At 44.2% G+C, this 13,539-nt stretch overlaps 1 protein-coding gene across 5 annotated transcripts; it reads right to left on the bottom strand.

The window, feature by feature from the left end:
- Positions 1–5,136: 5,136 nt before the first annotated feature.
- TMEM74 (transmembrane protein 74) lies at positions 5,137–11,580 on the bottom strand. Of its 5 annotated transcripts, none has more exons than XM_071553978.1 (2): positions 11,497–11,580; positions 5,137–10,469 (listed from the first exon to the last, which is right to left on the bottom strand). In XM_071553978.1, the coding sequence occupies exon 2, from the start codon at positions 10,261–10,263 to the stop codon at positions 9,307–9,309; it is 957 nt and encodes a 318-aa protein (XP_071410079.1). In that variant the 5' UTR covers positions 10,264–10,469; positions 11,497–11,580; the 3' UTR covers positions 5,137–9,306. The 5 variants fall into 5 exon arrangements, with proteins under 5 accessions (XP_071410079.1, XP_071410083.1, XP_071410080.1 ...); XM_071553982.1 differs by having other exon boundaries at positions 5,137–10,421; positions 11,497–11,574; XM_071553979.1 differs by lacking the exon at positions 11,497–11,580 and adding an exon at positions 11,175–11,488.
- Between the last annotated feature and the right edge of the window lie 1,959 nt (positions 11,581–13,539).

Genomic DNA, 13,539 nt, shown 5'->3' with positions numbered 1-13,539 from the left:
AGCTTGCATCAAAATGCAAAGCAAGAATAGCACAAGCAGAAATAATGTATGACCCTGAAACACCCCAGAAGTGAACAAAAATGGGAGTTATCTGGATAGAGAAAGATTGATAGCTCTTTGAATCCAAGCACTAAATAAAGACATGTATTTGTGGTGCTCCTAGAGGGACTCGTTGCAAAAATCAATGCAAAGATTTGTTTAGCCCAGTATGTGGCATTTTTCTCCCCTTCTCAGACAGACTAATTTTACCCAGAAACTTGCTGTTTGCATTATAGCTTCTCTTCTTTTTTTTCTGCAGATGATAAGGCATTGTCCAAAACTGACTTAATAACAACAATAAGAGAGATGGATTGCCACTTTAGGTTACTCAAGACAGTGGTTAAAGTTAATAAAGGTTCAGGCTGTCTCTTTGTGCTGCAAATGCTGTGCAACAGACCAGCCTGCAGAGGAGTCCAATTGGAAGTACTGGGTCCCCAGTCACTCCTCAGACCACAGGATGGTGGCTGCAGCATCCATTTTCTCATGAAGACATCTGACATTTGGTTCTCTCCATATGTCTCTATCCCTGCTGGAAAGCTGCAAGTGTAAGCTCAGCACAGTCAAGGTTCTCCTCTCACACACCAGGACAAGAAATACCATTAAAGTGTGAATGGTGTATGAGGTGAACAGTTCCTGCACCCTTCCCTTTTTTTTCAGGGATTGATCTGTTCCTACTCACCTTTCCTCCTACAGTCCATCTAAAGCTTTGATCCTCACTCTCTGAATGCACTTCTATGCACAACTGCTTCCCAACAGGGGCTGAAGAACAAGGCATAAGGCAGCAGCACATGACAAATTATGATCTTTTTTTGTATACTATGCAGAGCTGGAGGTCAAGCACACTATTAATAATGTTCTGACATTTTAAAAGCTGTATTTCCTCCATATTGTTGGAAACATGATTTGAAAGGTCTGTACAAGCTACTTAAAACAGCAGCTGAACAGAGGCATTTCAGCATTGTCCAATATTGATTTTTGCTTCTAACGCACCTCTTTGCTAAGACTGGTTTCAATCTCCTATGAAGTTTAAGCCATGATATTTCCCATCTCAATTGCTCCACACTGTAATTTGATACCACAGACAAGCCCACAGTATTGTCCTTACCAACATGGCTTGGCCCAAAGAGCACAAAGTGCCACAAAATCTCTATCCTGGACCATTGCTGCCCACACTGAAGAAAGGCTGAGTGGGAAATGAATGGAGGTGGGCTGCAGTGGGGAACCCAGTCCCAAGGATGTTCACCAAGCACAACCTGTACAAAAAAAAAACAACAAAAGAACACAGTATAGGGTTGTTACAGCAAATTATTTCTGCCTCCAGTGGTCCAAAGGAAGAAGAAACTTCGGTAAATTCAAAGCACTAGTTGGCATGCTCCCACACAACATTAGTTTAAAGTAAAAAGACATTAAGGAAATTTAGAAAATCCTTATCCGAAATTAAGGAAACAGGATATGCATATGTGAAATGTGAAAGAAAAACAACAATTGTAAACATTGGTTTGGCTAACCATGACAGTGGCTAAAATTTAAGACATTTCCCCACTGGGGAAATTAGAACATTTACATTAAAAAATTGTTTGGTTGGTTGGTTTTTGTTTTGTTTTGTTTTGTTTTGTTTTGTTTTGTTTTGTTTGGGGGGAAGCAAGTGACATCCTCATAGAAGAGAAAAAAAAGATCATGAGGAAGTGTTCTATATTTATACTACAAAGCAAAAAAGACAACAGGTTTTCTGCTTTGTGAAGAGCGAGATAGGAGCACAATTAAGAATGACGTTGAGAAAACTGAAGTGCTTCAGCCTTTCTTTACCTCATAAAAAAATTCTAAAACTATTCAGACTATCCACAGACTTTAGAATTTACAAAGAACTTAGGATGGTAGAGAGCAGAAGAGCCTCCATAGATAAACAATGTATCTTCAAATCATGTGAGCCTTATAAAATTGATCCCAGACTGCTCAGGGAATTGAGTAAAGCCATTTCACAGCCATGAGCAGTCAGTCATCTTTGAAGACTGATGGAGGGTGAAAGTTACAGAAGACTGGAAAATGACCTCTCAAGAGCTCTTCCAGCCATGGTTACCATTTCTGGAAAAGGAAAGAAAGGAGGGAAAAAGCAAAGGTAAGACTGTGATTCCTTCTTTAGGAAGCCACAGTGGCGAAAGAACTACTCAGTATTTTCACTATAGGCAAAGCATAAAGTTATGGGGTCAGACTGGATCAAATCAAAGGTCCATCTATCTCAAAGTAGTCTCAGATAGTTACTGCTGTATCTAAAACCAAGTGTAGGACAAGCCTACAGCAGCATATATTCTCAGCTCTTAGCAATCAGAAGCTTAGGGATTTAGAGAGCTTGAGACTTTGCATCCTTCTGTTAATAGCCCTCCATGACCCTTAATAGCCCTCAACAATTACTTATCAAGAGATCTTGAAAGTGCTGTCTTTATTACATGAAATCAGAAAATAATATATAAAAATTCAAAATAGTCACATATTTTCTATTGCCCTACCTTTTGGTGAATATATTTTTGTTCCCAGCATGGATATATTGTTATCATGTAGACATTCATTTCACGAACAGCTAATCCTTGAGAAAAGCAATACCAAAATGTCAGGATAGCTACTTGATATTATTTACATTCCAGCATGTTTACTCTGGCTAGTTTGTCAGAAGCTGCTTCATGTTCAAATTTATTTTAAGCTATAAAGAGACTAGACAATCTTTTGTAGATGGATACACTGCAGTTGGAGAACAGTGATTAAAGAAATTTATTTACATTTCTAGCTGATCAACATACTTTACATCCTTCTAATGGAAAGAATTGATTTTTTTCTCCTACAAAAGGGACTTAATCAATTTTGTTTCTGGAAATGTTTTATTCAACAATAGCTAAATTTCCCTATATACATATCTGTCAAAGCAGAAACAATTATTGGAAAAGAGAATTCTTTTGTGCTGATAAAAAGATATCTGTTTTATCATTTCAACAGAAGCCTAATGAGTTTTTTATATCTTGAAAAACAAACTCTTACTGTAATAGAAATGCTTTTAATGTGCAAGACCTTCCCCAAATTACTCCAAATATTAGCAACATTTAGTTCAGCTTGATTTTTCCAGATTTTTCAAAAATTATTTTATACTTTAAATTAAACTTCAGTGCATTCTTCAGACAAAAAATGTTTGCCACCCTTTTTGGGTTAATTTATTCTAGTGGTTCCCTACAAACGACACTCTTTTAACAGTGCTGAACTGAGACTCCTTGGTTCTCCAGTTCTCCAGCTCTCCAGCTGCTCTCTGGGCAGAGGAGGTTTATCATTTCATCCATAAAATGGGGGCACTGTATGTTCTGTACAGAGATTTGCTATCTCTGTGCAGAAGACTTTCAGTATCTCATTCTCAATGTAGATGCAAGAATTTTCGTGCTGATCTATGGGTTATACACTGGGTGCAAGTGAATAAAAATCACGTGTTAGGTTGTAATGCTTTCATTCACAACAATGGCCAAGTGCCTTTCAATTGCAACTCAGTTAATGGCAATTAAATTGGTGCTTTTTACCATAGTTTGATATTTTTACCATGTGCAGAGGTGGGCAAAGCTACACATAAATAAGCAGAGAAATCTTTATAAGTCTTTAATACAGCAAGTCTGCAGAAGTATTTTAACTGTAAATTTTTATTGAAAATCTAATTAAACCTGCATTATTTGGCTCAGATTCTACAGCGGGCATTGCATTTACATTTGCACAAACAAATATTTGCCATGTTCATTTCAGGTAAGAGTTCTTTTATTGTTTGGTTTTATGCAAATTTGTAACAGTCACAACTCAATTTAAACTGGTAAGAAAATCAGAATAGTCTCACCTCCCTTGCAGTCTACACAGCTCTTGACCTTGCCAGGACTCATAAAGATATGATTAAGAAGAATCCTTTAAAAAAGAGTAAAAATGAATCTGTGTATTTGCTTTCAGTTAGAAAGACTCCCAGACCTTTAACCTGATGAATTGTCGTACCAATAAATACATCTACTCTCTTAACCTCTTGCTAACCATCAGTTGCACCCCACAGGCTGCATTTGGCAGGAGTGCAGTCACTGCAGCCAATTTGGCCACCTCTGGGACACATTTATTACTGCTGTAGAGGTAAGAGCCTGAAACCTGAATTGCAAATTGGGGCCGTGTTGTAGTCAGTTCTGTGGAAACAGGTAGTAAGTCTGGACAGTCCCTGCTCCAACCTGGATCCACATGGTGATTCACATGACAGTGTCAAGGAAGGGTCTGATCCTGTCACACTGGAATGAAAAGCGACCTTATGAGGCATAATGTCCATGGCATACCTTCATATCACATTTGGGAGGGCGCAGGGGTTGTCAAAGCCAGTTAAGGTGCTTAACTGATGTACACTAGAGATCTGATAGAAACAAAAAGAGCCAGCCAGAAGCAAACTGTAGCTCCCTGGAAGTCCTTCTCAGCTGCTGGTGCCAGTTGCTGCTGGCTCCCCACCAGCACCCATCACTGCCCACTCTGGCACAGCTCTTCTGGGGGGAAAGTGAAGCTGGCCCACAGACCTCCCAGGAACACAGCTCCTGCCTCTCCCTGCATCACCCATCACCTCCAGTGCTTTCTGGTCACCCCTTACCCACTGATCATCACCATGGCTGGTGCTGGACCCAGTCCATCTGCCCTCCTGCTATGGCCAAACTGGGCCAAAGCGAGGATGTGGTACTGAAGTGGTCATGCTTGTGATGATGGTTGAAGAGGCTCAACACCCACCTTCTGCCACAGCACCTCCTCAGCTGCCTGCTCACACGGCAGTCTTGGCTGCTCCCATCCTCATCTCTTTTTGTTCTGGTTGAATGGAGTTGAGTGGGACACAAGTTCATTGCTTGGCACTTCTCTCTGTGAAGGACTGGCGGCAGGAACACGATGGAGGTGTGAGCCAGGGACAGGCTTGGTGTACTGGCACAGCCCAATCCAGCGCTACCTGTGCCAGGCAGCCCTGGTGCCTGCAGGAGTTCCCAGCTGAGGACTAGGGGCATGGAGGACAAGAGCCAAACACTGGAAAGAGAGAGCAGTAAAGAGGCCCAGGACAACAGTGCTCGGCTTCACAGACTTTTATTTTTCACTCTGTACAGAACATGTCTGCAACTGTAATAAGGCATCAAAAGCACTATTGAACAGCTCACGAAGGACTGTGACACCTCACCCTGCTGTGGATTAAAAAGGAGTTTTACAAGATTAAACCAGTTGCTTTTCTAGTCAGTAAACTTTATATTCATTTCAGATAGATATTTAAAAGAATTACAAAGACTAAAAAATGTAAACACATTAAAAAATAGCAGCAACCCAGTGTAGCTTCCTAGGAGAGTCTCAAGACATTTTTTCCACGGGGCTGGCTTCGGGCTGGCAAAGAGCAGGCGAGGTTGGCTATGCCCAGGAGCCAGGCAGGGCACCTGCAGCCAGGGGGCTGGGACATGCAGCAACAGGTCTCCATCCCAATGAACATCCATCCCCATCAGGGGCCATGCAGCTCACAAATGGTCAGCCTTGGCCACAGGTGTCTGACTGAGAACACAGGTCACTAGGGAGATGTTTGAGCAGCAGGGAGCCAGACATGGGGTGCCGTGGGGAAGCTTCCCTCCCTCCCTCCCTTCCTTGGGGTGCCTCCGGGTTCCTTGTGGCGGGAAGACAGAGGCCAGGGCAGAGCCCAGCCTGCAGACATGTCACGAGGTAGAAAATGGGAAAGTGTCACATTTGGTGCTTACGGTTGGTCAGAAATAAACTGACTAAGGGCAGAAATCCCAGTGGGTTTCTGAGGTACTCAGAAATCTGTACTCGGCATCCTGATAGTTTAAAGGGCACCTAAAACCTGGTTCGTATACACCAAAATTTAGATCCCTGAAGAAGAAAGCTTTCCAGTGATCCATGTGACAACTTTAGCCCAGGCAACAGGAAAACACCAACAATTCTTCCCACATCTGTGCCCTTAAAGCATTTAAATTTTGAGCAGGGGAAATCAAATTGTGAGGGTGCATGAGAGGGCAGTCAGTGTCCCTTGGCCTCAGCCTTTGGTATGGTCTCATGCAAGGTGAACAGTGTGAAGGCTTGCCACTGGCCAGTGGGCTCATACATCCATTCTCCACCATCGACCACCAGACAGCAAATGCTTTGGTTTCTGTTGCACTGTGCAGCATGAGAACCTGAGAGTCCAGAGGTTATATATCATGCCACCAACCCACACCATGCTGTACTTTGTAAAGGTGATCAGAGAAATGTCCTGAGAGTTTTTATCTGCTAAATTCCTGCACTCTGAAGGCTTTCCTTTGTCTCTTTCTCAGCACACGCTAACACCAGAATAAAAATTGTGTTAGTCCTGTTATTTAAATTTTCTTACTCCTCACATTCCTGCAGTGTATATTTAGATTATTAGGTTGACTAACGTTTCCTTAAAATGCTCAGGGAAAATTTCAGGGTTCATTAAAGTATTGCAGGCTCATGATCTGTGACAGGCATTTTACAAAGTGTCAGAAAACTTCTCACTTGATAATAACATACTGTCGGGGAAGCGTTCTTTTTTCCAGTGCTAATAATCAGTGTTAAGGCATGCCATGGTTCCTACAAGAAATCTGTGATCCATACAGCTTTAGCTGTCATCTTTCTGCAATAATGGAATGTACTCCAATTTCTTCATGCATATGTATCACTAAAAAATAAAAATAATAGCTCTCAAAACCACCAACCTCAGTTTTAGTTTATGTCATCTGAGAACAGCGATTCCCACTAGGGTCCCAGGTGAAAGGGTTTTCATCCCCAGCAGCATCCATCCCCTGCCCCACACCGTCTTGCTGACTCCAGTTCAGCACCATTTGCCCTTTCGCTTGACAAAGCTTTACCTGGCCCTCTGGAGGGCATGGCCAGTCCCTTCCTGTCCTCAGGGCAGGATGAGAAGCAGTACTGTCCCCAACACCCAACCTCAAGTCAAATGACAAGCCCTGCAGGCAGTGTCCACCAGCAGGCAAAGGACAGCTAAGGAGGAACCCTCCTCCTCTGTGTTTTGCTTCTTAGGCTATTTCCTTCCTCACTCTCACTGACCACAACAGGCTGAAGTCCTCTTATATCTGAAAGCTATTCCGTGTATTTGCTGTGGAGATTCAAACCTGAATCCCTGATGACACATCTAGAGGGATGTAGGCTCTTCAAAGACAATTGTGGAGATGCTGGTCACTGTTGAATTACTGCCTGTGGACATGCTGCATATCATGACATAAACTGGGAAAATCATCTACTAGGCAGTAGCACCTCTTAATAAGGCAGCATATTTAATCACTCAGTAACACTGAACTAATGCAGTGGTTAGCGCTGACAACATCTGAAGCAGCATCTCTTTTTCAGGGCGAGCATTAGAGCCTGGGTAGCACTCTATGCTATTTACAGTGACCAAAGGCACGAATCTGGAGCAGCACAGCTCCTTGGGCCCTCGCTCAAAGGCACCTGTGCCAGCAAGCACAAGGGACAGAACTAGCTGAGTGCCAGACTTGGGTGCTGCACTTGTCTCCTGACAGAAACAGCCAGAAAAGAGGGAATGAGAAACCAGGTGGTAAAATAGCGCTCCATCTCTCTGTGTGAAGAATCTATATTTCCACCATCCACTTGTTATTCTGAACTTTGTGCTGACACATATTCCTGGGTAAAGGGAGCATAAAGAAGACCTTCTCACTCCCTCCCAAGCAAATTTTTCTCCTGTATGTCACAGTGGGGAAAAAAAAGTATAATTTAAAAAATATTTCATATTCCTGATATTAGAGACCTAACTCATGACTGACAAGACTGTGACAGTGAATCACATGTTTCTACTAAGACTGTGCAGTCAGGAACTGTACAGATAGAGCTCTTCACACATCTTTGGCTTTGTCACACATACATATATAATAACATATATATGTATGTTAATAGGACATATATATACTAACCATTGTTGAGTAAGAAGTGACAGTGGTGCATAGAACAATTTTTGTTGGTTTTCTCAACACTGCATGAACACAATGTCAATGTTCCACTCATAGCAATGCAAATAGCATCAGTGGTACAGGTTTTTGGTTATGATGCCACAGAACTGTGATTAATAGCAACATATACCCTTGATCATTCCCTATGTTAAGTGAGTCTCATGTCAGCCAGTAAACTGCCTGATACTTAACCTTTGTACTTCCTGATGATTTATTTTTTACAAATAAATTGGGTTTTATTGAACAAGGCTCAGAGAGCTCCTTCCTGACCTTTCCTTGCTGGTTATGAGAAAGCTGACAGTCTAGTGACATAAAACTGAAATTTCAAAAAGAACTAATAATATGCAGACAGCCCCAGTATAAGCAAAGCCCTGCAGATAAATTTGAATTTCTTCTGGCATCTGTACTGAAAGATAAGTATTCAGTCTCAGCATCCCTGTCCTTTTTCACTCTTTGGTCTTTTGAGACTCCAGACAAGAGGTCTGTTAATTCAAGTTATGGCAGTTTTCATCCAAAGACATCTGTCCACCAGGAACTAAACTTCTTTTATATGGGTCACTATAGCTATCAGAAGTTAATGACTATCAATCAATGCTAATCTGAAATGAAATGGAGCCACTGACCTCAAGCTGAAAGAGCCTTTTGTCTTCTACCAATACCATGAGCCATATGGTTTCCTGCCCTTTGCCTCTTACTTTATATTTTAAATAATCATCACTAATTGTACAATTGTTCAAAAATAAGTCATGACCAAGTGGTGTTCTTTCTTCCCTCAACAGAAAAGAAGGGATCAGCTGAAAATTAAAGAATAAAAAAGCATCTCTCTTAATGAAATATTAGCTCTGCTATTTGATTATTGGTCCTGCTTCTTAACATTTGATCAAGTAGACTGTTAATAATCCTGCAGGTGCAATAATAAACAGCTTCCAAAGTTATTCCTGTTCTATATGGGAATAATAAGAAAACTATAAAGGCAAGACACCAGTGGAATGTTTTATATTAGGATAAACGAGTATCTGAGGAACCTACTTATCACAAATATCATTTTATTCAGTGGTTTTCACTATTTTATATAATTTTCATTTCCTCTGGCACATTTCTCCTTTACAACAAGTGCTCATATATTGCAAACATTTGATTATAGAGCTTAAGATACAACCATTCTTGTCAGACAAACAAACTGCATCACCAGCTATCTTTAGCTGCACTTGCTTTCTTTAATGAAACATATTTTTCCTGTAGAAATGCTACCTTAAAAATCATGAGTACACTAATCATCTATGGCAAGCACATCTTCCTCAACTAACGACAGCTCGAGCATATTATCGTTTGCTCCAGACTTCATTCTGAAATTGAAAGATCCATACAGCTTTGCAGACTCCTTGGAGGATGCAAACCTGCTTCTCCGGTACAGCTCCCCTTTCCACATGGACATCATCAACAGGCTGGAGAGCACCACACCCCCCAGGGTTAGGAGACACAGCCCAGCAATAACACAGCGGTCCAAGTGAGCACCGATCCTTGCGCTCTCGTTCTCCAGCCTCTCCATCTCCCGGGCCGCTACAGTGTTGGGATCCACAGTCACATCTCTGGGTACCACATAAGAAATTATCACCAGCAAAATGCCACTAACCAGGAATAAAATGGCACTAATGAACCCATAGTCAACAGATTTCCCGGCTGCCACCTCTGAGGCAGCATCATCCTCCTCGGAGACCAGAGAAGGAGAATCATGCACCCACTCAGGTGGCAGTTCCCTGCAGGAATGCTGCTGCAGAAGGGCATCCTGGCAGCGTTCACTTGTAGCACTGTGGGGACTTCTTGCATGCTGCAGATTTACATTTTCATCCACGCAGGTGAATGATGTCTCGAGTTCCTGGGCACAGCAGCAGGCTTTCTTCTTCCCTCTGTCCTCTTCCCTGGGAATGTGCTCAGGGGGGTGGCAGAACTGGGACGTGCTGGAGGGTGCAAAGTGCTCCTCAGGTAAGGTGTCCAGGGACGAGGGCTGAGGTGCCAGGGAATGCTCAACCACAGGGCCCCTCTGCAAGGGCTTGCAATGCCTTTCACAGTGGAGGGCTGCCACAGCAGTGGCTGCTCTGGGGTCCACCTCACCCCCTTCACGCTGCTGCTGCTCATAGGGAGGGGAGGGCAGGCTCCAGTCAGTGGTGGTGGCCAGAGGCACCTGTCTGCTCTCTTCGGCCAGGTAGAGAAGCTCCATGCAAGCCATCGACCTCGTCCTGGCGAGCCCTGACTCCTGGGCTACTGCATCCTCCAGCAAATGCTGTCCTTGACCTGCAGAATCGGCTTCACGGTACCAGAGCTGCTGTATCCCAGAAATCTTCTACTCTTTCACCAGTGTTTTGTTAAGGACATGGCTTGTGTCAGCTGTTAAATGATTAAACAAATCCTCTCTGACACTCATTTCTTTTCAGTCTGCAAATGAAATAACAGAGGGGAAAAACCCAACAACAAAACCAAACTTGTCAACCTCACAATGATACATTAATAAACCAAAGAGAAGATAACACAAATGTAATACATCAGCCTTCCTCTCAACTGTTTGAGGGGAGACAGCAAACAATGATTGTTTTAACCACGCATTTAAAATTTCAATCCTCTTGCAGATCCAAAATCTATTAGGAAGTCTAATCAACCTTTGACACCACTATCCAATTAAGGCAGTAAGTCACCTACAGAGCACCGGATAACCAGAAAAATGGTGTAAAATGTCAGAGAAAAGAGCCATCTGTTGTTTTAGAAGCAAATAACTCCCCCGCCCCCTTCCAAATAAAGAATTTTACTATCAGAGTCACGGACTAATTAGAGAGAAACACGCAAATCCCATGTAGCTCAATAATCCAGGATCTGTATTCTCCGGTAGAAATCTGATAATCCTATGAGAAAAGCAGTGCTTTCCTTTAGCAGATATCCCATTCGATTAAGAGCTTTTGGAATGAAATTATGCCTCAAGGACTGATGACTCAAAGACGGATATTACTACTCATCTGCAATTAATTCGTTATTACCCCCTTCGCCTGCGCCCCATCCCCCTCGAGGCCGCCCGGTGTCACGGGGCGCAGTCTGCACCCGATGGATGTGTTGCATGCGTAGAAACACATGTGCGCCCACAGCACATACGTGATTGCCCACAGCCGCTGCTCACTCACGCTCTTCTCGGGATCTCAGAGAGCCGGACACGCGGGGAAAAGCGCTCCCCGCTGGCGCGGGGAGCAGCGGGATCCACCCGGCACGGAGTGCCCCGAGCGGTGCCGAGGCTCGCTGCGCGCACACACCGCGGGCACACACGCACTGCCCCGCAGGCAGGAGCCACCTCCTCCTCCTCCCGCTGCTGCTCCTCCTCCGCCCTGCGGGGCTCTCACCTGCCCGGCACTCTGTACGCAGAGACACTCACAGACACACACACACATACACACTCACTCACACACACACACACACCTACCTCCTGCCCATCTCCGCCACCGGCAATGCCCGCCCGCGCTGTGCGCAGCGACCCGGGGCTCCCCCGGGCGGCGACGCCCGGCCCGGCCCAGCCCAGCCCAGCCCAGCCCAGCCCAGGCAGGCAGTGCCGGGGCGGGCGGGCGCTGCTGCGCACGCCGGGAGCTGTAGTTCAAGGGCAGCGGCGGCCGCGCCGTTGCGGCAGCGCTCGGGGCCGCGCTCGGGGCCGCGCTTGCCCACCCCGCGGCCCCCCGCGCTCGGGCGCTCCCTGCCCGGCCGCGCTGCCAGGGCTCCAGGCATCAGACTGTCCCCTCCGAGCCCCCCGTTCCCGGCATGTGCTTGGAGAGCAGCTTCAGTGCAGCGAGCCCTGTGTGTGTGTCTAGCTCGATCATCAACCAGACTTGTTTTCCATAGTCACGGTAGCTCACGTCTTACTCCAAGGAAAGATAAAATCAGATTCTTAAATGAAGAATGATAAAATCGGATTCTCAAATGAAGGCAGTGATCCCCGAGCTGACTTCAAGAAACCTACTTACTGCTGCAAGATTTACTGGAAAATCTCAGGAGCTCACTCCATGTTGGGAGACTCCACACACTTCTGGCCGGCATAAATGACTGTTAAAAAAAAGTCTTGCCAAAAATACGTAATAAAATGAATGAGCAGTTGGTACAAACCTTCACTGACTTTTCTTGATAGTTTCTCTGAAGTGGTAAACTAGAGTTAGAAAATAAATTGTGGAGGAGCTGGAACTGAAGGGTTATTGGAGCTAGATACTGTGCTGTTGGGGAAAGACCAGTCTCTGGGAAGACAAAGAGCATGGATGGAGGGAGCTTGGGCAAGGACCTGAAATGAGGATGCGCACAGTAAGTACAAGTGAGCAGCACTTGCCTGCGTGGCTGCTGGGCAGGAAAGCAGGGGCACAAGACAGAAACTGGGCTGGGAAGGAACCAGAATAGAGAAGAATAGACTGTCTGAAGGAGTTGTCCTGACATCAGAGGACAAGGTGATTCTGTGTAAGGATTCTTCTTTGCCAGTTCTGAAACAGTGCATTAGGTAATTAAGTCAAGACATATCCTGCTGAGATCGAAAAGACCCAGCACAGAAGATACAAATCTTTGTGGCAATAACTCTCATGAATGACAAAATTGCTTGCCAGGACACAGCAATAACAGGAGACCTGCAGTGCCCATGTCACAGATTGCTCAGTGCTGTGGGCTTCTTTGGACAGCGTTTCAAAGCAGCTCCAGGCACTGTTTCCATTAGCAGAGTGCAGTTTCAATGCATTGAATAGTCTATTATTCACTCTTTGAAGAAAAATTGTAAGGAGAAAATTATGGAGTTGCGAAAACGGCACAGGCTGTCCTTGGAGCTTTTTGTAATAATGCCCTCTTTGAGATAAATACAAAGGAGCAAATAAAACCTAATCAAAGAAATAAAAAAGCCTATCTGTGTATTGTTCAAATACTTTCAAGTAAAAGCAAAGACAGAAACAAACTCTCTTGAAGACTGTTGTACGTTTTCATTTGGAATGTAGCAGGATAGGAACACACAGATGTTGACAACCTCAAGCTGCACCTGCCACATCTGATAGACAAGTCTTAATTAAATGACTGACAGGACAAAACATGGTGCTCGGCCCTGGCAATGCAGCCTGGAAGAACTCAAGCACCTCTCCTGGGCCCCAACACAGCCTTCCAAGGCCTTGGGTGGGCACTTTCTTTCTGATAGCTAGCTGATAGAAACACAGGAAATTGTCAGCACACAACAAATGGCCATGTAATTGTTCTTTCAAAAGCCAGAAGCTACAGCACATATTCTGGAATGTTTACTAGGGTCTTATTTAATTGTTACTTAGCCACACACAAATGTATTGCTGCTCTGCCACCCACTCTCCTCTCCATTGTGTGCCAGCATTTGTTGGGCAGGTATATATTAATTTGTTGCTAATAATTGCAGTCCCACAAACTATGGAGTAAACATAGGGAACTACATCTCTATTAAGCCGAGTGTTGTCTATTTGTATGTGTCTTCCCATGTGATGCTGCC

The sequence above is a fragment of the Pithys albifrons genome, chromosome 4 (genome assembly GCF_047495875.1).
Source record: "Pithys albifrons albifrons isolate INPA30051 chromosome 4, PitAlb_v1, whole genome shotgun sequence".
Taxonomy (NCBI): domain Eukaryota; kingdom Metazoa; phylum Chordata; class Aves; order Passeriformes; family Thamnophilidae; genus Pithys; species Pithys albifrons.
This window is presented reverse-complemented; position numbering and strand designations above follow the sequence as displayed.